Here is a 24,860-nt window from a genome sequence, read left to right on the forward strand (position 1 = left end):
TCCACCAACGCGGAGACAACTCCCTTTCTTCAGCCTGCCAGAGGCGGGACTCCAGGGCCGGAGTCACAGTTAAAACAGTTTTATCTGCTTTAACAAAACAATACAAGTTAGCTTGCCCTTTAACTTAATATAATGTAAATAAAAATAGGACGTCTATCCCATGAAATTCCTTTGCCAGGGTAGCAAAAAAAAAAAAAAAGGATCACAAAAGCCCTGGCACATTTTATGTATTCAACTGTAGCCATTTTTTTTGTGCTGCATTTTTATACACTTAGGGGGCTTTCTTTCACACCTACCAAACAGACGAAATTTGGTCCGACGAAAAGAGCCAACTAACCGAATGTATCAAAACATGAACTTTGGTTCATTCAGGTGTGAAAGCCCCCTTTAGTGTGTTCCCTAGAGTTTGGGTACTGGTCATCTGGAATTCTGTATCAGTACCCAAACGGTACATTTTAAGGTACTTAACTGTCTCTGTAATAACAAATGTACTGTAATTTCAGTTAATCAAACAAAACATTAGTGTGTCTGCTGTTTCTTTATGCAAAAGCACATATGCCAGAGGGATTTGGATCTTTATAACTAGGGGTGTGACAAAAGAGACGAGACACAAAATTGGGTTCACGAGATAGAGACGAGATTTTGACAGTGCTTTTAAGAGATCTTCAATGCTGAATTATATGAAGATTTTGAGCATTCATTTATTTCCTGCAATTGACGGTAAAACATTTTTTATGTAAAGAGTAAAACAAAATTCTGTATTTTTAAGCATAAAAGTAATGTTGGAATTAAAAGATGCTCTATGTCCTAATGAGGTCTGAGTTTAAATAATTGTGTCCTTTCTTTTCACCAGGAAATGGCTGAGACCCATTTCTTCAGTGCCATAGAGATGACGACAGTGGGGATCTATGTTGTGAAAGACACTGCCAACAGCGAACCCTCTGACGTCGGAATAGTCATTGAGGGTGTGGTGGCACTTCGAGATCTTGAGAATGTTGCCCTTGCGTCTGCAATGTTGTTTGGACTCTTTTATGCATTAAACATGCAGTACCCTACAAAGCTCCACTACACTTTTGAGGTAATTCAAAAGATAATCATGGTGGTGGATGCAGGTGAACTGTCAGGAAAGGCTCAAAGCTTGAAAACTAAGCTCCACCAGTAAAGAGAGCTCATTGTTCTTGGCTCTTGGTTGGATTAGGGCATGACTTTTGGCAAACTAATAGTCTCCAACTCTACGTTGCTGAACTGAGTGGTGTTGCAACATGGTTTTGGGACTACCAAGTCCAGTGATGTATTTCTTTTACAGTAGTGATTACAGTACAAGGCACATTTGCATTTTACCATTCCATGTGTTAATGTGTTGAAATATAATACATTGTTCAAAAACCATATCTTCCCATGGCACATTTGGAGTGAATTGTTTTATAGATGCAGTTTGCAGTTCAATTTTACAAATTATTTGACCTATTTTAGACAACAAAGCTACACCAGGGAAGGGAGCTCAATGTTTTTGTCTCCTGGTTTGATTAGGACATGACTGTTGGGATGCACCTTTTTGTCTTTTAGCTACAGTATACATTCCTTGAGTGAGTGGTGTTGCAGCCTGGTTTTGTTATCACCAATCCAGTGATATTCAAGTTGTATAGTTTTGATTACTGTACAGTACCAGGCACATTTGAATTTAAACATTCCACTTTATTGTGTTAATACATGTTCAAAAACCTTGAGCTTCCCACAGGACATTTCATGTGTATTTGTTTTATTGATGCATATGCATTTTGGAAAAGCTTTGGCATGTTTGGCCAAACTATGCAGTGTACACCCCAGGGTACAGTGTTGCAGCCTGGTTTTGGAACCACCAGGTCCATGTTTTAATGTCTTAATTACTGTACGGTACACCAGGCACATTAAGATTTTACCATTCCATTGTTTTGCTCTGTTATTATAGCATTGTTCCAAAACCTTAAGCTTCCCACAGTACATTTAAGGTGTTTTTTCTTTTTTTTCTTTTTTTTTTTTTAATAGATGCAGATGCATTTTGAAAAAGCTCTGACATGTTTTAGCCCATGACTGTTGTTATACTTTTTTGGGGCTCTTAGCTACAGTATGCAGTACACCCCAGGTAGCAGTGTTGTTGAGGCATGGTTTTAGTACCACCAAGTTTTACAGTTTTGATTACTGTCCAGTACTAGGCACATTTTACTAGTCAATGTGTTAATATATATCTTACATTGTTAACAAATCTTGACATCCCCATGGCACATTATGGTGAACTTTTAATTTTGGAAACTCAGAATTGAATAATTGAATAAAATGTCAGAACTGAACAGGCTTATAATTTTTAATGAAAATATATTGTTAATGTTTACAATAGTAAAGTGAAATGTCAACAACAATACATTTGATAATTGTTTATTTCTTTATTAATTTGTTTGTGAAGTCATCCAGGTCATGGTTATCCAAGAAAGGTTGAAATCAATGCCAACTGGACTGGCTAAGGTTTCTTGAAGACGTTTCACTTCTCATCCAAGAGGCTTCTTCAGTTGTGGCTGAATGGTAGTTCAGTCAGAACTAAATAAGCCTCTCAGATGAGAAGCGAAACCCCTTCAAGAAACCTTAACCAGTCCAGTTGCCCTTGATTTCCACTTTTCCTTGGTTAACTGTAATTTATTTTATTAATACATATAGATTTAGAACATAGAAATTACAATTTAACTTAATGTAAAAAGGATATTTACAATAATCACATTCCATTAACTTTATATCAATATAAAGTACTTGTGTTGATTGAACATGAATAGTCTGTGTTGAATGAACATGAATAGTCTGTGTTCGTCTGTGTTGATTGAACATGAATTATCTGTGTTTGATTGAACGTGAATAGTCTGTGTTGATTGAACATGAATAATCTGTGTTGATGGAACTACCAAAGCAAACAATTTGTGTGCAACCAATGTCCACTATTCAATTGAGTAAATCCAATGAATTATTTTTTTCAGTGTAGACAATACTTTTATTAGTTTAAATTAGTAACAAATTTGTACATGTCGAGACTGTTTTCACTCATTTGAGAGTTTGTTGTGAGTCCACATCAGGGAATGCACATCTCAACTTTCCTGCAAGGGAAAATAAATAGTACAGCGTAGCTGAATGCCACTGCATTGTATAATCGAGGAATCATTGGTAATGGGTCATTGAATTACTGAAAAATTCATTTAACTAGAAGAGCATTCATTTAGTTCGTCTGTTGAATAAGAGGCAATCTTCCACTTCCGGAGGCTCCGCTGCTGACCCTGTGCTCACCGCATTTGTTCTGTTTGCTCGGTTTTGTTTGTTTGTTGGAGACTTGAAGTTTGTTTTTTGTTTGTTTTGAACATTTCTTGCTTTTTGAAGTGTATTAAGCTTGCAGAAGAAAGAGAAGAAAAAACAGGGTTCAAGAGGAGGTGTGAGGCATCGACTTTGGAAACGCCGAAACAGATTTCCTCTACCCATCATTACCTTATCAAATGTGCATTCGGTAAGCAACAAATTAGATGAACTTATGCTAAGAGCTGAACATGATTGTGAGTTTAGACAGAGCAATCTTGTCTGCCTTACAAAAACTTGGCTTAAAAATCACCATTCAACCCCGTGCTTAATGGGCTATACAACAATAAGAGCGGACAAAGACGAGCGTAGCTCATTTAAATCTATTGGTGGCGGTATGTGTGTGTTTGTTGATAACAGCTGGGCCACAATGTACAGTGTACGGGAGGAAGTGTGCACGCCAGACTTTGAGATTTTAATGATTTATTTTAGACCACTATATCTCCCATGGGAGTTTGGCCAGATTACTGTCATATTTACCTATGTACCTGGACCTAATTTCACGGCAACAGGGGAGAGAATAGCGAAAAGCTACAATGATGCACTCACTCGCTCTGCAGATCAACCTGTTCTAATTCTTGGGGATTTGAACTCATGTGATTTATGGGAATACCTGCCTACTCTCCAGCAGTATGTGGAATGATCCACTCGTCTAAACCGGACTATTGATCGTTGTTACGGTGTTAAATATTCCCAACACTTATAAAGCAGTATGGAGACCCCAGGTTTTCTTTCAATCTTGTCATGGTGCTGATGAGCTCACAGATACCATTATGTAATATATTAAGTTTTGTGAAGACACTGTGTCTGAAACTAAAACTGTTAAAATGTTCCCAAATAACAAGCCCTAGGTATTGAAACAGCTGAAAAGCTGTCTTAATGAAAGGAAGGTTGCCTTTTGTTCTGGTAATACAGATTTACTGTGTGAAAAAAGAAGACAGTTGAGGGGAAATATTTTAAAATCAAAAATTGATTATAAATGTAACATCACGGTACTACTCTTTATCAGCATTACCTTTCTTTCTTTATTCCTTTCTTTATTAGGATCCCCATTAGCTGATGCAACAAAATGCATCCGCTACTCTTCCTGGGGTCCACACACAACACATAACAAAAACAAAAAAAATAATAATAAAAAAAAAAAAAAAAAAAAAAACGCACTACATAATCAATACACAATTGAACATATTACCCACATACACAACCAATACACAATCATCCACTGAAACAACAAATTCTCATGAAATACATATATACATACATACACACACATACTGTATATACATATACACTTACACATACACATATACATACACACAAACTCATACAATATACTCTATCTACTAATATAAGCTAACATAAAAAATTCCTTTATTTGTTTTTTAAAACCAATATTATTTTGAGTTTTAACAATATGACCTGGAAGAGAGTTCCATTCAACCATAGCTCTATACAACACTGTACGTTGTTTTGAGTTTGTTCTGGATTTTGGAATAATATATTTACCAATGACGGCATGCCTCGTGGGATATGTATGTACATTAGAACTCAGAGTAAGTTGCCTATACAGACAATCAGGAGTTTTCCATACATTAATTTTATTTATAAAGCCAAGAAGTGATGCTTTTAACCTCCCATCAACCGTTAACCAGAAAAGTTTGCCGTGCATTTTGTTAACATTAGCCCTTATTGTACAACAAAGGGCTAAACGGGCAGCTCTATTCTGAACCCTCTGTAGTTTCCCTAAATTCTTCTTTGTAGTTCCTGACCAAACCACAGAGCAATAATCTAAGTGTGATAACACTAGGGTCTGCAAAACATGTTTAGTTAAATATGGATTTAAAAACGAATAACACCTTTTAACTACAGATATATTTCTCCCCATCTTTTTCACCACTTCTTCTATATGTCTTGACCACGACAAGGTACAGTCTAAGGTTACCCCAAGAAGCTTTATTTCATGTACCTGCTCAACAGCAACATTATTTAGTACTAAATCCAACATGGGCCTTGTTTTTAATGAACATTTAGTTCCAAATAAGATACTTTTAGTCTTAGCTAAATTTAAAACAAGTTTATTATCAATAACCCAATTAAATACCATCTGCAACTCATTGTTGAGAGCTGCAGTAATATTTTCTAAAGCTGGTGCAGGCATATAAAGCGTTACATCATCCGCATACATAGACACAGAAGCTCTTTTACAGACCAGTGGGAGATCATTCGTAAAGATAGAAAAAAGCAATGGTCCTAATGAAGACCCTTGTGGAATCCCACATGCTACAGACCTCACCTCAGAGAAGCTTCCATTGAAATACACTTTCTGTGTTCTATCTGTCAAGTAGCTCTCTACCCATGCTAATGCAGATGGTGTAAAACCATAACATTTGAGTTTCCCTAATAACAAACTATGGTCGATTATGTCAAAAGCAGCACTAAAATCTAATAATACTGCTCCGACAATATTTTGGTGATCAATATAATGTAACCAATCATCTGTCATTTGTGTAAGAGCTGTACAAGTTGAATGTCCTTCTCTATAAGCATGCTGGTATTTGCTTAACAATTCATTCATAGTGAAATAACCTTGTATCTGGTTAAATACAATTTTTTCTAAAAGTTTACTTATAACAGGTAACAAACTAATTGGTCGACTATTAGAGCCAGAAAAAACAGCACGAGCATTTTTCGCTAAGGGGATTACCTTTGCTTCTTTCCACACTTGTGGGCACACTTTCCTCTCAAGACTCAAATTAAAAATATAACATATGGGAGTGGCAATATGGTCTGCTACCATCCTCAATAGCTTTCCATCCAGGTTGTCCGTACCGGGTGGCTTGTCATTATTAATAGACAATAATAGTTGTTTTACTTCTTCTCTTGTCACTTCTCGAAATTTAAATGAACAATTCTTATCATTCATTATTTCTTCTGATATACATAAATAAGTTGACTCACAGTATGATGTTGGCATTTTCTGCCTTAGTTTACAAACTTTATCAATGAAATAATCATTAAAATAATTTGCAATGTCTACAGGTTTAGTTATAAACGATCCTTCCACTTCAATCCATGATGGGGTCAAATTACTCTTTCTACCCATGATATTATTTAAGGTGCTCCAGAGCTTTTTTCCATCATGTTTTATACAATTAATCCTGGATTCATAGTACAGTTTCTTCTTCTTTCTATTCAGGTTGGTAACATAATTCCTCAATTTACAATATATTTGCCAATCATATAATAATCCAGACTTCTTTGCCACTTCTCTTGCATTTTCTCTTTGACCCATATATCCTTTTAATTCCTCATCAACCCAAGGAGCCCTAGTAGCTCTAACAGTCAGCCTCCTAACAGGTGCATGCTTATCCATAACTGGGGCCAGCAATTTCATGAATACATTAAGTGCAGTATCTGGGTCTTTCTGTTGAATGACATCAGACCAACAGATATTTCCAACATCTTCCACATATGAATCACAGTCAAAACCCTTGTACATTCTTTTGTATACAATTTTTGGCCCCACCTTTGGAACTTTAGTTTTCCTGGATAAGCCCACCAAATTATGATCACTAAAGCCGACCGAAATTGATACGGCTTTAGAACAGAGTTCAGCTACATTAGTATAAATATGATCTATACATGTGGATGATATAAGTCCTGTCTTATTAACAAATTCCCTGGTTGGCTGATTAATAACCTGAACCAGATTACAGGCCCTAATTATAGTAAGAATTTTCTTTTTCAGCGAACATTTTGATGCAAGAAAATCAATGTTAAGGTCTCCCAGGACATAAATTTCCCTATTTTCATCACATGCTCGCTTTTGTTTCTTAAACTACAAATATTTATATGAGCTATTTTTAGGCCTTTCTTGGGAAATGACATTAATATAGTATCTAAAAATTAACACACGTTCAATACAAATGTATGTAGTCCTATAGTCCATGTGAGTACTCACCCAAACCCACATTCTTAGCTGATCTTTCCATTTGGACCTATCATCCTCTGGGAGGGAGAATGAACAATAAGTCTGTCATAGCGAATGTAGGCAATGTTTCCCTTTGCTCGTTCAGCCTTCATGACCGGAACTAGTTCCCTTCGCTTTATCCTTACGGCTTCAGAATAGTCTTCATTAAAGTAAATGTTCGTACCTCTCAGTTTGTTTACCCTGGTCATCACAGCTGCCTTGTCTTTCCATCTTAAAAACTTGACAATTATCGATCTGTGTCGGTTTCCTGCTGTTGTAGGATCACCCATACGACGGACTCGTTCCACCTCGATCCGTTCTTCATTCATTTCTAACTTTTCGGCTATTATGCGGCGGACTTTGTTCTCGGTTTCTTTCTCACTCTCGCGTTGCGATTCAGGAATCCCGTCAATAATAATGTTGTTCCTTTTTGACCTCGCCTCAAGATTGTCGATTTTCCCATCCAGTAATGGCGTCAATTCGCACACTTTGTTTATATCCCCACGTGCTTCTCGGCACATTTTAACAATCTCCTCGGTGTTCTTCTCTTGATTATCCACCTGCGCTTGTGTGTAATCCAAACTCCGTTTGTATTCTGTGACGTCTTTTACAAGATCATCAACTCGCTTGTTTGTTGTTTCCATAAAGAGTTGTAAAAACGTTTTAAAGTTTTTTTCCTGAAGATCCATCATGTCCTTAAAAAAGATTTTCTGTGTTTCTAACATTTCTGTTAGAACATTCACAGTAACATACTCCTCCTCAACAGCAGACTCTTTCTGAGACTTCTTAGGAGCCATAATATCTTGCCAGATTATGACAGAATTCAGTTGTTACATCGCATGCTACTGTTCCAAACAATCAGATCGCAAAGAACAAACGGTGCTAATATACAGTGCACTCACGGTGTGTTGTAGTACTATTACCTAGTTCCCTTCAACCGGTATCTTAAAGGATTCAAAAAGAGGGAGAACGAGACTGGTATACAAAAATAATCTCAGTTTATTATCACAAATGGTATGGTTAAAATGTTGAAGGTTGGCAAATAATACTGTCCAGAGGCATACAAATGGCCAACAGCAAGGCCTCACTATCACACAGAAACACAGTGCATCAGATACCTCAATCTCAGTTAGCACAGCACCCCCAATAGGAAAACTCTGTACACAGCAAGCTCAAAACTGAATAGTACATGTGAAACCACACCAAATCTATGCTAGATGCTAGCTTTGGGAAAGTGCTGCGCAATGTTATAATACTGTTTGCCAGACCATTAAAAAAAAAAAAAACAGAAAAGGAAAGAAAAAAACAAACAAAACAAATAAGCAAAATATACAATAAACCTTGGAGGTACAGTATATTTCGTAAAATTACAATAGGGGTAAAAAAAGGCAATTACACCCAGAAGCACTCAGTTTTTGCAACAAATCACAAACATACCATAAGCACACATAGCATAAAACCAACTGCACAAGTTTCTTTCTATTTGTATGGTCCTTCCCTGAGTTACAGAATAGTGTTTCCCACTGTATAATATCCCACTTACATCCCACTTACAACATACCACACAGAATAAGTATATAAAATCTATATTTACCCACAGCAATAATTCAACACGTTTAAGCAGGGAAGACACAAACCAATCGCACAGTACATCCCACATTAATGAATTAAATCATAACATAATTACATTAATGAATAACTACCTTGCACTAAGGATCCCCGCTCTTAGCTGCATTAACTACTGGTGCCCTGCTCGGCTACTAGGCTTCCCGTTTGAGACCAAGGAAGCTGAGAACGAGGAGGATAGTTCTGTTAAAGTGCGTCCTCGGTTACCGAGCTTCCTAAATTGCACGCAACAATCAATAAACAGATGCTTACCGTCCCTGCTTTCGGCTGAGAGCAAAGGCGATGCGCCGACCAGTATGAATGAATTACGGATCTTGGGCGCTGTTGAGGCTGCATAGATTAGGTCAGCTGGAACCGGGAACACTTCCCATAAATCCTGATGTACTCGTTACATCATAAGAAGAATGGCATCTACGCTAATTTTAGTGTCTTCGTTTATCCCAAGGTTTTCCCATAGCCTGCCGGATCCAGGCCGTATCCAGGTCTGACGAAGGACTTCGCCTGGACCCGATGACAATGCAGTGCTGAAGTGCCAACTAGTCTCTCCCCATGGAGGAACCCTTTACCACTATACAGATAAAGCGCTGTCGGGAAAATTTGTTTCGCGTACCTACCCCGAAGTGACAAAATAATATAGATTTCTGTATCAAAATTTATAGGGAAAGACCATTACTTTGTTTAGGCTTGGTTTGTAGGGAATTACAAACCTGCGCACATATATTCAAACGCACATAACTATAGAACCAATTATAAATGCGCATGTGAACGCCATCAACGTTTATCACAGGTTCGCGTTTAAAGTCTGTGTAGAGAGAATGGTGTCGTCTTAGTGGCCCCTAATTTAATAACAAATGATTGTTGGGACGGAAGCGAATCAATCAAAACTAACTTTAGCTGGAAAATAACTTTACTAAAGAACCGCTGTAAAGCCAAAACAATCTCTGTTACCTTAAATTATACGTTTATCTCTGTAAAGCTGCTTTGAAACAATCTACATTGTTAAAAGCGCTATATAAATGAAGATGATTTGACTTGTTGCTATTATACCGGCGGGATAAATGACTCTTGCGCCCGACGCAAATCTAAAATGGGTTGGTCTGAAGTAGCTTCATTATTCATAGGTGTGGTTTGGGCATAACGTGAAATAAACCAATCAGAGCGACATCTCACATTCCCTTTAAGAGCAGGCGCGCTTGTTCCATCATGGCGGATTGCTATTATAACAGCGGATTTGCCAGGCGTGCGCCAGGAGCGGTTCACAGCCGAGGAGACCGACGTTATCGTCAGGACCGTAAAACACAGAGAAGTGACATTGGGGATGGAGAAACCCACCCAAATAAGCTTCGGTTAAACAGCCGTATAATAATTTAGGTAAATGTGTAAGCTAGAGAAGACTATTTTTTCACATCTTCATGGACACAACAATGATTTCCCTCGTGTGTTAATATTTTTCCTTGTAATAATGTATGATTTGCAGAATTGAAAACTGCTGCTTCTGTGTGTAGAAAAGATAAGCAAAGTGTATGCCCGTTGTGCACACGCTACATTATGGCCAAGCAATCGCCTTAAAATAGCATATGAATAACATGCTGTCAGGATACAGGCACGGAGACAGAGGTAAGTGAATCCAAACACAGTTTTATTCAAATAGACAAGAGTGCAAGGTGAGTATTCAGAGTTCAGGTGCAGATTCGGTGAAGATCACTCAGTGCGGGGCAGACAACAGGTGAGCATGTTATCTTCAGGTTAGTTGATGTCAAGCAGTTACAGTTCATTAAGACTTGTCTTTTCTCTTTCAGATGCAGTCGCTAGCAAGCAAGCTCGGAGTGAACACAGGAAGCTCAGGAGGATACAGGTAGGGATGGCTGACGCGAAACAGTCGAAACAAGCTTTGCGAGATCCCGAAGCGCTGATGTTTTGAAACACTGATCCGAAGCGTGGTTCAAAACACCCATGTCACGTGACTATGGCCAAACGAAGCCTCGAAGTGTTTCACTAAGTGTTTCATCAGGTGTGGTCTGCCGAATCAGCGTCTGATTGACACGGTCGGGAACAGACCACACAATCGCACATCTGTATAAAAGTGAAATCAACGCATATTGACCTCGTGGGTTTTTGTGAGAGGAGTTTGACTTTGAGATAGCGGATTTTTGTTGATATAGTGACATAGTGCGATTTGATTAGTTATAGGCTATTTAGGCTTACATTTAAATTTACACAACACATTGACTGATAGGCTAGAGACAGACAGAGCATACATATAGTGACACATTAATAGATACATATATATAAATATATATAGACAGCTAGATTAATAGATAGATATATAGATAGATTATATATAAATACATAGATAGATTATATATAGATACATACATAGATTAAAGATATAAATCTAGATACATAGATATATTCATATAGATAGATAGATTTGGATAGATGGATAGATACAATGGAGGCTCCCCAGAAGAGATGCCGTACATCTGTGGTGTTGGAGCATTTCCATTTAGAAACCCCAAATAAAGTGAGATGTGTGTATTGTGATCGGCAGCTAGCCTACTGCAACAATACATCATCCATGATGAGCCATTTGAGGAGCACTCATCCTGCCATTTTGCAGGGTGCAGAGGATGGTAGCATTCCCCCTGTACCTAGGCCTGTGACTGACACTGCTGGGCCATCTAAGCAAGGTATGCGTTTGAATTATAATTATAATTGAAATATAAAAAATTTTTGGGACACTGTTTAAAAAGTCCATAGCCCTATGCCCTACAACCTAATGTCCCAATCACAACTGCCAATTATGTTAAAAATAGCTTCAATGTGAATATAATATAATATTGTGTGAATATACATTTTATAGGTCTACATATGAGTACCCATTCATTTTGGTTTTCCTATTTGTTGTAGTTCTACATTCCATTACATTTTTCTCTGCACACTGAGCATAAACTTAAAGCATAAACTGACCCACTAACTTACTGGAAAGAGAGAGCAGTAATCTTTCCTCATTTGTATGTCCTAGTTAAAAAATATCTTTGCATGCCAGCAACAAGTGTCCCTTGTGAGAGGATTTTTTTTTCAAAGGCTGGAGAAATGATCTGTAAAAAAAAGAAGTAGGCTAAGTCCTTCCACAGCAGAAAAATTAATATTTTTGAATAAATATCTCTAAAAAAAGTGAGACATTGTGGCTTGATTTCTTTTATTAATATTCATTTTGTCAAGGTTGTTTCAGATCAACACCTGCAAGTGACCACTAGGTGTCACCGTTGAAACGGGTGTCGGATTGATTCGAAGCCTCAAAACAATATGGCCCATTTGGTTCAACTGTTTCATTGCTTCACGAAGCCTCGATCTGCCCATCACTAGATACAGGATCACTGGTAACATGGAGTCAAACAGGATTTCTGGAGACAGCGGAACAATGATACAGAGGTTAGTGTTTCACAGGTGAGTATACCTTACTTTGCGGAATCGTGATGCATCAAAGACTTCAGGAGACAATGGATAATGATCAGTTCCTGTTGGAGGCTTGACCTAGAACTGGGGCTATGGTGAGTGTTTTATAGTGCTGGATAATGACTGTGCTGATTGGGAACAGGTGCGAGTGATTTGTAATCCGGAGAAAGTGAGTGCAGGTGCGCCAAGGAGGATACTGGGAATTGTAGTGTATGACAGAGCCAGGGAGAACCAGGGAAACCGTGACACATGCACAATGCCAAACTATAGAATTTTGGTACCATTCTGGGCATTATTAGTGGGGTAATTTACGAGATACATCATAGGATAAATTAGCGCCTGCACTAAGCCATCCGGCTGATATCTCTAAATAAGCTCTAACTTTAATAATGTTCTAAACATTCTTAATAATGTTCGACCATATCTTTAATGGGTAAAAAATATATATATTACAAATGCAAAAAGAGGGAATGTAAAAATAAACATGTTAAACATTTGTATCTATATATGAAAAATTCAGATGCAAAAGCCTCTAAGTGCCATCTGAAATGTTCCTCTAGAATGATCGTTTTTTCTCAAGCTTGTATGTTTATGTTCAGTTATTTCACTTTATTGGCAATGAAAATTACCTATTAATTGTCATTAAAGTGAAATATACGAGATATACCTAAATATATAAGCTTGATAAAAATGCTCATTTTAGGAGAAAATTTCAGATGGCACTTAGAGACTTTTGCATCTGAAGTCTTCATATATATAAAGTTACTAAATAGTTGCAAAATACAAAAATATTATAATGAAGAAAACACAAAGAAACACAACAATAACAAACAAACAACCCTTACAATTGCCTTAAATGTATGATATTAAAACTATATCAATAGACATGTGAGACTAAAGCATTAAAGAACACCCTCTCACACCCTCCCCAACCCCCCCAATCCGCCCGGCCCACCTTTCATCTCATATCTGGAGCCGGGCCTGCTGTGACTCACATTGTGATCATATGGAGAGATCACTGTGAGATCAACGTGTTGACTGGGATGTTAATGAAGATAAATCTGGCCTTTTATTTGTGAAAAAAAAAAAAAAAAAAATCATTTTAATCTAAACTCGGTGTCACTATTTCTTCAGGGTGATCAGAGTTTTTTCTTTGTTTTCTGAGAAGAAGAAAATAAAACGATGAACAATCCTCTGTAAGTTTTTGCTATTGTAAATATTGCTGCAGATTTGCTCTAAACTCGTCAGTATTTTATTGTAATATTGCAGGCATCTCTATTTCCTCTGGGTGCTTCGAGTCCTTCCTCCCTGCAAAATAAAAGCATTGACTGACCTCTCGTATGTGTTTTTATCATGATTGCAGATTGTTCCAGATCAGATGAGTGTGAATCATCAGACTGTGTGCGGCTCAAAACTCACCAGCTCTTCTTGCACAGATGATCTGAAGAAGAATCACAGTAGGAGCAGCAAACACTGCGATCTCAACAATAATCACAATCACTGCAGGAAACATGAGAGGAAGAAGAGAAACTGTACATGACTGAAGTCAAGAGTATTCAACTATCAACAGTTATTGATGAAGCTTTTACAGACTGACTGATAGTTTAATGTTATAAAGCTGTCAGTATAAATGAACGTGTCGTACCTCTGTATAATGATACAGCAGTCACACTGACTTCAGTTTCTCCTGGATCTGTGGATCACGTCTGTTAGTTCAGTTCAACACATAATGCCACATATACACATCATCATCATCACATAATTATGGAATTCCAAAGCTGCCAATATAAAAAAAAAAAAAAAAAAAACATAAATAAATATACAAATAAATGTAAAAAAAAATAATAATAAAATAAATGTATAAATAAATATACATAGAAAAGCAAAAAAAAAATAAAAAATTATTATTTATACATTTATTTCCTTATTTATGTATATATTTATTTTTTCCCATATTTATTTATTTATTATTTTATTTATTAATATATTTATTCATTTCTACATTTATTTATTTCTACATTTATTTATTTCTACATATATGTATTTCTACATTTATTTATTTATTCATTTATTTCTTCCTACATTTCTTCCTGTGTAGGGTAATGAGGAGGGCGTGGTTTACCTCAGACATAGCAATCGAGCTCAGAGTAAGTGAAGGGTTGAGGCCACAGTGACACCCTGTGGCGAAATACAATAAGTATAGCTCACTGACGTTGATACGGTCTGTGACTGCGAGGTATATGGTCAAAATCCTAAATCTTACTGTGTGACATGGATAGGCTACTCTTTATTCCGGACATGGCCGTAAAACATTGTTTGGTCTGGATTTGTAAAATGTCCTAAAACAGGGACTCTGAAACGGAAGCGCTTGATATTTTCCATTTTTCGGTCAGAACTCACGGAAAGGAAGCAGGGCACATATAGGCTACAGTGAAGTCGTTTAATTTCTTAAAATATTAATGCATTCATAATTTCCATTTCTGAATAGTTGCTATATGGTCACGCAGGTTTGCGCATTAAACTCATGGCCCAAAAAATAGCCTATCAACAATTGTTTCCCCGAACATGACCCCTCTCTGCCAACTTTTTGAACATTTGGTCATTTATTTATTATTATTATTATTATTATTATTATATTTAAATAACACATAGGCCTAAATAGAAATGATCAGAAACAAATCCACAGTTGAACCGCTTCAACACGTCAAGTTGTTTTTGATTCGGTGTATTTTAAGGAATCAAACGAGTGGATTGAACTCACTCATTAAGACAGTGACTTTCTGCCACCTGGTGTCTGTTTTAGTTTCATATTAAACGTAGGCCTATCACTTCATTGATTCCATCATGTCATATTTATGTCTTCAAAATGTAAAACACTTCATAATATTAGTATGCACTTGTAGGCTAATTGCTGTGTAAATGCATTAAGATCTCTTCTGTATTGATGGCTCTGGTGAAGCTCTGGTTGGATTTTAGTGGTAGGCTAACTGCCCTACAGTCTTATCCTCTAACTGAATTTATCGATGTGGATTAACGTGACGTTCATACATTAAGGTAGCCCCTGGACATGAGTTTATGGAGGTAGGCTTAAGACTACCACCGCTTAATAGAATAAAAAAAATTTTTCTGTTGCTGTCAGTATTGTTTTTGGAAATTAGGCTACATTAAAATGCAATGGTCTCGTTTCAAAAGCATTGGTCAATATGCTTGCGTCGACTTCACTGTAGCCTATATGTGCCCTGCTTCCTTTCCGTGAGTTCTGACCGAAAAATGGAAAATATCAAGCGCTTCCGTTTCAGAGTCCCTGTTTTAGGACATTTTACAAAACCAGACCAAACGATGTTTTACGGCCATGTCCGGAATAAAGAGTAGCCTATATCAACGTCAGTGAGCTATACTTATTGTATTTCGCCACAGGGTGTCACTGTGGCCTCAACCCTTCGCCTTCGCTTACTCTGAGCTCGATTGCTATGTCTGAGGTAAACCACGTCCTCCTCATTACCCTACGCAGGAAGAAATGTAGGAAGAAATAAATGAAGAAATAAATAAATGTAGAAATACATAAATGTAGAAATAAATAAATGTAAAAATAAATAAATGTAGAAATAAATAAAAGAATAAATAAATAAATATGGGAAAAAATAAATATATACATAAATAAGGAAATAAATGTATAAATAATTATTTATTTTCGTTTTTTTGCTTTTCTATGTATATTTATTTATACATTTATTTATTTATTTATTCTTTTTTACATTTATTTGTATATTTATTTATTTATGTATTTATTTATTTTTAATATTGGCAGCTTGAATTCCATACATAATACTTGAGCTTCATATCACAGAAATGATGAACATGTGCACGAGTCTGTCATCATTATCTTCTTACTTCACTCTCAAGGTGTCTGGAGGAGAAAGACTATCGCCATTGACCAAAAATAAATCTATTTGATGCTTTATTCATTCATAGATATTCATGTTATAACTTATAAGTGAGTTTCTAGCACACTTGAATTTCTAAGTTTGCAGAAACATTGAAATGTGTAATATCTATTTATTGACGGCATCTAAAACATACAACGTTTCCTGTATGAAAACATTAAAATGCACAAATATTGTTGATGTGTGACAGTGATCATGTGATCATGAACCTTGTGTAGAAGCTGCTGCTGTAGTTCGGCTTGATGTCTTCTCAGAGTTTGAGCTTCTGACTGGAGTCAGTGTTGTTGAAGCGACTGGAGCTGCAGAAGATGAATGTTCAGACGCATCAGGAGATTAACATCATATTTTCATATTGATCATGACATGCAGTTTGTGTTCAATCATCACAGCTTACAGTGGCAGTAGTTGAGAAGAGAGATGTTACTGTATCATTTATTCCTGGTTTATATGAGAGTGAAACACAGTGAGCTGCTTCCCATAAACCTTCAGCTTTCCTGAATCAATGACATTATTAAGCCTTTAATTCCTCAAACTGCATAAAATCCTTATAATTCCCAATATTGACGTCCCTCATGGGTCATACATAAAATATTGCATAAATCAGAAGAGTCTATTTTAGCCTAGTATGACCCATAGGAGGTCAATATTGAGAATTATAGGGATTTTACATGCAGTTTATGACTTAATAATATATAATATTATAATATATAATATTTTACATTTGCCAAACGTATGAAGCCATCAGAAAGAGTAGAGCCAGTGTGTGAAAGTTTTGACAAATCTGTCAGAAAAGAGTGTTTTCTCACCTGAATACTTGACAGTGTATCTGACTGAGGTCTCGAGTTGATTTCTGTGAGTAAGCTGACATCTCCACTCTCTGTTGTCATCTTCATTCAGGAGTGTTGTAGTCAGAGTGATGATGATACAGTCATATTGATCTGATGATGATAATATCTGATATCTGGAGTCTGTCTTCAGATCAACACCAGCCTGATTCACCCACAACAGCTCAACTCCCTCAGAAGTGACCCAATAATCACAGGAGAATCCAGTATATGAATACAACTGACAGGAGACAGTCACAGAGCGGCCTGGACTGATCTCCGTCTGTGAGGATGAGGATGATGATGATGAAGATGATGATGGAGACACTGAAACTGAACACAAGACACAAATCACAGACTCTTCAATCATCATCTGAGTTTAAAGGGAGAATCTGCCCTTTTTAAATTGACCACATAATCATAAACTTACCATGAAGAACATGCAGATAAACACGTGCATCAGGTCCTTGTTTCTGTCCATTCACATATTGTCTGCAGCTGTATAATCCATGATCTTCTTCTGTGACGTTCTTGATGTTCAGAGAGCAGTCAGACTCCAGACTCAGTCTTTCATGTCTCTCTGTGTCTTTATTCTTTATCCCTCCAGTAATCAGTTCAACTGATGCTGAATCTCTGTTGTAGGTCCATGTAGTTTTAGATTTGCAGTCAGAAAGAGCATTATTACAGGACAGACGCACATTTTCACCAGAACCGATGTACACATGATCATCCACTCCACTGATACCTGAAACACAGTATATCTCAGTGATCATTATGATATTAATAAATGAAACCATAAACCATACCAGCATAAAAAGCAGAAGATTCAAATCATTTTTCTGGTGTTTAATAGTTAATTCATTAATTAAAATCTATGGATAAACTAAATCAAACGCCTCTTTAAGAAGGAATAAGAAATACTCTGACTCTGAAACAAATGTAAATAATGTAATATCATCATATCTTGAACTCTTGATTTCATCTTTGTCATAAACATTACTGGACGGCACAGGATTAGTTGATCCTCCTCTTCAAGCGTAGAAAATACACTAATAACTGCCCTTAAAAGCTCTTTATCTGTTCTGTGTTTCTCTCTTTCCTTCAAACTCACCCTACTGTGACTTATGCACAGCTAAATACAACATAACAATTCAAAACCCACAAAGAATATTTGTGGAACAGTTCCCAAAGGAAGGAGCAAAACTCAGGGAAGGTTTGCTGGGATCAGTAGTTCACTCTCCATCCAGACACAGTCGTGATGATACTGTACTTCTGTTCTCTGACCACACAACATCACTTCACTGAGCTGAACACTCGTTGTGTGGATATTGTTGTGTTAGGTGTGTGAATATGTGCTAGTTGTGTTGCTACGGTAAAGCTGGCATTTTAACCTAATATATTGATTGCTTTGGTAAACCAAATTGATAATTAAAGTCATGTTTGCATGTGTTTTATATTGGGATTTTTCCAGGTAGTTTTGTACAGTACTGTATTAACTGTATTGTTGTATTGGTTTATGCTTTGATTAGCTTGCACGCCATATTTGATGGTAAATGTGCCTCGTACAGGTGTGTTTGGGCTTCCTTTTGAGTCCATATATGTTTAAATAAATAGTAATATAACTACAAATAACCTTTATCTTTTATTTGTTTGTTTGTTTGGGTGAGTTTGAAGGGAAAGAGAGCAACACAAAACAGATAAAGACCTTTTAAGGGTTTTTCTTAAAGAGGCAGTTTGATTTGGTTTATCCATAAATGTTAATGAATGCATTAACTATCATACATGTACTAACATGTAGTTAAGGCTGCCGTTATTCATGTGTGAATCCATAATGACTCCATCATAGTTCACGATAACTCTTCATTGTTCATGATTAGTTCATGCTTTCATTTATCATAGTTCATGCTGAATTAAGTATTAATCCAGGTATTAGTACATGATTATTCATATACCCTTATTGTAAAGTGTGACAGTTTTTTCCTCACTTAAAGCAAACAACACACTCTCCAGAATAAACTATTAGTCTTTATCAGTTCAAATCACTGACACACTCTTAATATGAAGATAATTCTTCATCATCAGATGTTTGAGTGACACTATGTCCAGTATCAGGAATAATACAGTATGATCTGTGTGTATCAATACACAACTCTGAGATAACAACGTGAATGTGTGCAAGAATAAACTGAGCATGTTCAAATGAACTCTTTCCAGACTAATTCCACTAAATGTCTTTAGAGAAAATACAGATTTCTTTACCTGTGAGAAGTGAAGAGAGAATGATCAGTCCCAGCAGACACAGATCACACTTATCAGCCATTTTCTGTTTCTGTCAGTCTTTCTCTTCATTATATATAGTTACAGCTCTTCCTTTACACATCATCAGCTCCTCCTCTGGTTGGTAACTTCCTCTAGTTATGTTTTCATCACCCTGTTTTCATGCGCACTGAAGTATTGCATCAGAAACGAGTGATGGAAATGGCAAATTTCCCCCCCAAAAATCACTTAATTCGTAAAAAAGTTTTCATGCTCGCTTGAGTTGTTTTTGACTTCTGCGAGTTAAAGAGTTAAAGTTCCCCAATTATGTTTTTTCGAATATTCCCTTTCACGCAGTGTAATATTGCTGTTTGTGAATGTAAAAGTTCTACAAAGTTTTAAATTCGAAAGTGCACGATAAATAAAGTTATTGTCTCCCAAAAGAAAGAATCGTCTCTGAACCGCCGTAACGAGTCGTTTCGTTTGTGTTTTGAATCCTACAGCTTTACGGCTCTATGACACTAGAAGACACATTTGCATATAACGCCTTCGCTTTACGTTTGGATGGAAACCCAGAGAGAGAGAGAGAGAGAGAGAGAGAGAGAGAGCGAGACTTACCATGAGACATTACTGTAACTCACCCTTCATCTGTAAATATCAACTACAGTAGCCTATAGATTCAGTCTTGTGGGACATTCTACCAGAAACGTACATTTCCAGAAAAAAAAATCTTGGGGGAAAAAATATATTTTTCTTAAATCTGAACGTTGAGACATATGGAGGACATGTTAAACTATGAGAAACACATATCATGCCATCTCAGCATGTTTTTATGATTAAATAAAATACATTTTTATACGCATTTCACCCCTAAAATGTCAGGCCCTGTCACAGACAAATTTGTATATGTCAGAATGGTTTCCTAATGAATTTCTTTGATACAAATAGCATTTTCTTATTGATCACATGTCCCTGATTGTATCTAACATGGTTTTATAATTCATTTAAGAAATATAAGTAACTTTTCGGTCAACTGTAGTACACAAAATCACAGAATACCCACCAGGCACTCATATAGTTGTAAAATTACTAACTTTACATAGGAGATTTTTATAAAAACTTAGTAGTGGATATATACCCCCACCTTCATCTACACAGTTAAAGAGATTAATTAATTAATATTTCCTCAAATAGTACACTTTTGTCATATTTCCTGTGTGACAGGACTGACCATGGCGTGACAGGACTGATGGTACTGTGACAGGACTGACTTTATGGATTTTGATGATGCAGAAAAAGTTATGTTTTGTGTTCTTTATTTAAGTTTTGATTGGCATTTCTTTTTTAAATTATTATTATAATTTTAATGTTAATGTAATATTAGACTATGGTTAAATTCAGCCAAGGACATACATAATATTGCCAAAAGTATTGGGACAGCCCTCCAAATAATTGAATTCAGGTGTTTAAATCACTTCCATGGCCACAGTTGTATAAAAATCAAGCACCTTGGACTTCATTTTACTATTGCATGCGTTAAATACATAAAATATGCAATAAATGTAATAAAAAAGAACAATAACATTAATTTGTAAGGCCGTGTCACACGGGAATGTGACGGGGCCTGATGTGACAGGGCCTGACGGTTGGCCATTTTAAACTGCCATTACTCAGCCTGCTAGCATAAAAACTGTTAACATGCAAGCAAGGAATTTCAATAACCTTTTTAGACATGTTTTGGATTTAAAACATTTTCATTATTTTCTGGAATGTTTTACCGTGACAGGGCCTGACCCTTTAGCTCGTCTTCCTAAAAAAATATACAAAAACAAGCTTAAAATCATACAATTCAATGACAGAATTCAGCCTTAATCAATGTAAGCTTCACCTGGGTCAAATTATGTCACTTCCTCTGAGTGATACCCTTAAAGGCGTATTTCACACATTTTATGTAGAGTTTTATGTAAACGTGACAGGACTGACCAAAACATGGGGACAGTTGTAAAATAGAATTTATTTGTAGAATGTATATATAATTTCATGTTTTTGATCAGTTGATGTGAATGATAACAGCTTAAACTTGTTATTGATGAGTTTTTTTTTTTATAAATAACAGTTTGTAGCATAACAAAACTATGAAAGCTGTAGCTCCAATTTGGCTGGGGACAAGGACATTGACAGGATTTGTAATTTTCAAAAGTGTTTTTAATAAAGAAAAAAATATCTGAGAACCTAATGAATGTCATATTCCTTTACAGAACAACTCACAGAAATCAACTATGAGCCAGTTTTAGAAATTTTTGGATGAAATACTTTTGTTATTCACTGTAACAATTCAAGGACAGATAATGTACGTTTCTGGTAGAATGTCCCTTATGGTTCAGTGAGAACATTTACTGTATCGGCAGCAAACTCTGTTCACAAAACCTCATGGGAGTCTCATAACTTCATCACACCTTCCCAGTTCCCACATATCAATGTTTGGGGGGTTCCATTAAGCGTGTACTTTAAATTGACTGGCACTTGCCTTTGCACACAAAACATATGAAACCAGCTTCGGCTTCGCCCTGTCTTGTTATAATCAGCGCGTTCCTCAATCCACAGCGGCTCAAAGCAGAGAGCACGTCAGAAAACAGAGGCCTGTGTGTGTGTGTGTTCATCTCAGCCTCATTGGTCTGTCGCAGAATATTTGAAATGACCAATCAAATCAAAGTAGGCGGATTTTATGTTCACAGAATGTTAGCAGCGTGACTCGACGCTTCAGTTTACGGTCAAGTGCAAGATAAGATGTAAGTAGCTAACAGCGTAAAAAAAAAGAAAACCCAAATGTAAAATTCACAGATGATTTACAGAGAAAATTCCCGTGTTTTCGTTTTGGTCGGGATCCGTGCATGACTTGCAAAGCTGACGTACGTGTCAGTGTCAAATAAAGGTGCTGGCGACCTAGAAGCTGTAGCGACTGGGCTATTTGAATCATTCGTTCGTTTGATTCTGAATTAACAAATTCGGACTCTCTGTGTTTTCTAAGCACATTCCTGCCCATAACTTTCTTTGCTAAGCTTATCAGAGCTTGTAACCTCCTGACTTCGAAATTACAAATCATACATTGGCTCCAGCTAGTCGGCAACAAATGGACTTTCGTGACACTTTATTGTACCTTGGAGGATAAACAGTCAACATCTTTCGTTAACTCTGCAAAGTTCTGCATTCCAAACCCCCTTCCCCCTCTCTGGACCACAGAGAGATAACAAAACCTTCTCCTGCTACGTGACATCACACCCCCACACACACACAAACATCCTTTGAATTTAACTTAGAACTTAGAGATATTCTTTTTGATATACAATTCCATTATACATGTGATTAGTTTTGTGTTATTCTATAGTGTGATTCCCTAGTGTGTAGTTTTGAATTCTAAGTGGGTATTTTAAGAATGATACACTATATTTGTACCCTAACTCCCCCCAGACCATAAAATTTTATGGTCCTAACGGAATGTCGACAACCCAGGAATCTCACTGAGATTCTGGCAGAAGAGCAGAATTAAAGTGTTCATCCTAGATATTTTATATGTATAACCATTGAAGAAATATGCAAACCTGAATGTATTTTCTCTTTTCCACGATTGTTCTTCTCTGTGATATGTTTTTGTATTCTTGTAAACCTTAAAGGAATAATGTTTCAGAGGTGCACACTGTTGCGAATTCATAGGTATATGTCATGTGGTCTTTTTAAAAGTCCAATTTTCATTCCCACTTGTAAATGCACATCACATTTTAGGTTAGTCTTATTCCCAGTTTGTTAATCGAACTTTTAATACTTATCTTACAGAGTAAGAAGGTACTTCTAGGCCGTAGCTTTTAAACATACCAAATTTGGTCTTGAATTGAACCTCCATATACCCGTAGGAAAGATATGGATACCAAATTATGATAAAATGCATTTTACTGCAGTTATAATTGTTTAACGTAGAAATGGCATGATCCTAAGACTGCCATAAAACATGCAAATCAAACTGTGAGACAGTGAACAAAGAACTTTTCTCCCGCCTGGAATTTCGCGTTCCAATTGGCTCAAGCCCACGGAGGAGTGAAATTCCTGTGCCCTAGAAAAGCGGTTACACTCCGCGTTCCGCTCAGTTCTGTTCTGTATTTCCTTTCGTCTTGTTTTGTTCCTGCATTTTCACGAACCCGCCTCGTCAGCGAGAAGACCTTATGGCTCCCTTTGGGAGCGTTTTCAATTTTCTTTAAGTCTTTTATTTATTTTCGTCTTCGGACTGCACGAAGCAAACGCAGCAGACAACTTCAACTCAAAGAGAAAGACTCTTTCGAAAACCCCGCTACCGCGCTCACCAGAAGACACGAGAGCGCGAGCCCTGCTTTCTTAAAGAAACACACGCACGCTGGTCTTAGGACACACGCATGAACTATGCGTTCTTCAGCAACAAAGAGAACCATTTTGCAAGATAATTTTATTGAACTTTTAATGTGATTTGATTCCTTGCTGTCTCTCAAAAGGTTGCCTGTGATTTTGCCATGCAGAGATCATCTCGGTGATCTCTCTCATCCTGAAATTTAGTTTCACTTTCTCCCTTTCATCCTCTCCCTCTCTCATCTGTTATCCGTTTGGTCTTGTAATGTTTTCATCCGTATGTTTCTGTTGTAAATATGTATTTACTCTGTGTATACTCGTAGTTTCGATGTAGTATTAGTCTAATTATTAAATTCCATATGTCCTTGACTGACTCTGTTTTAATTGCCCATGTTACTTAGTCCCTGAAATGTTCGATCTTAGCTATATGCTTTATCTCGGTACGATTTAAGTAAGCTAATTTTACAAACATAGAAAGTTGTCTTTTCAAGGCCTGGAAAAGATACTCTTTCTCGTGTTTGTAAGAAGGATAATTTTCCTTGAGAATTAAGTTAATCTTACGTTCAATGTTTGCTGGACAAACAGATTGTTTGATAACTAAATTAATTCCATTAAAGTTATCCCATTACTTCGAGCTGAAATAAGACTATTTGATGTATTAATGACGAACCATAACCCGTTATGGTAATCATTCATATATCAATCTAGTTCAGCTGCGATAAATTAATTTAACTGTAACATACAAAATATTAATCATATTCATGATTAATTATTAAAATTCCCTATAGATCATTTGAGCTAATATTAATATTAATGTACAACCCATTGTTGCTACAAAGCCCACATAAGGAAAGTATAGGCTACAAGAGAACATCAGGAGGATGTTTTTTACTGAAATAGTGTAGTAGATTTTGTATTTTATTTTAACCTATGGCCATGAAAATAAATAGTGTCATGTAAAAGGTGTTAAAAGCTAAACAATTTAAAAAATATATTATTCTATTGTTGCGGGCCAAACATTGAATGGAAAGGATGTATTACTTT

The 24,860-nt window shown here is 36.5% G+C and overlaps 1 protein-coding gene across 2 annotated transcripts in view; it reads right to left on the reverse strand.

Moving 5' to 3' along the window:
- Positions 1-13,665: 13,665 nt before the first annotated feature.
- The window catches only part of LOC311074188 (uncharacterized protein), a 47,642-nt gene continuing 36,447 nt past the window's right edge, over positions 13,666-24,860 (reverse strand). Inside the window, exons 3-8 of one of the 2 annotated variants that reach the window (XM_084100588.1) lie at positions 17,620-17,934; positions 17,172-17,522; positions 16,575-16,664; positions 14,067-14,114; positions 13,841-13,921; positions 13,666-13,729 (exon numbers count right to left, since the gene is read on the reverse strand). In XM_084100588.1, the coding sequence (XP_083956714.1) occupies positions 13,674-13,729; positions 13,841-13,921; positions 14,067-14,114; positions 16,575-16,664; positions 17,172-17,522; positions 17,620-17,934 (941 nt within the window). In that variant the 3' untranslated portion in view covers positions 13,666-13,673. The remainder of the gene's footprint in view (positions 13,730-13,840; positions 13,922-14,066; positions 14,115-16,574; positions 16,665-17,171; positions 17,523-17,619; positions 17,935-24,860) is intronic. The other variant, XM_084100587.1, reaches the window with a different exon arrangement.

Source organism: Abramis brama, assembly GCF_963993115.1.
Source record: "Abramis brama genome assembly, chromosome: 1".
Taxonomy (NCBI): domain Eukaryota; kingdom Metazoa; phylum Chordata; class Actinopteri; order Cypriniformes; family Leuciscidae; genus Abramis; species Abramis brama.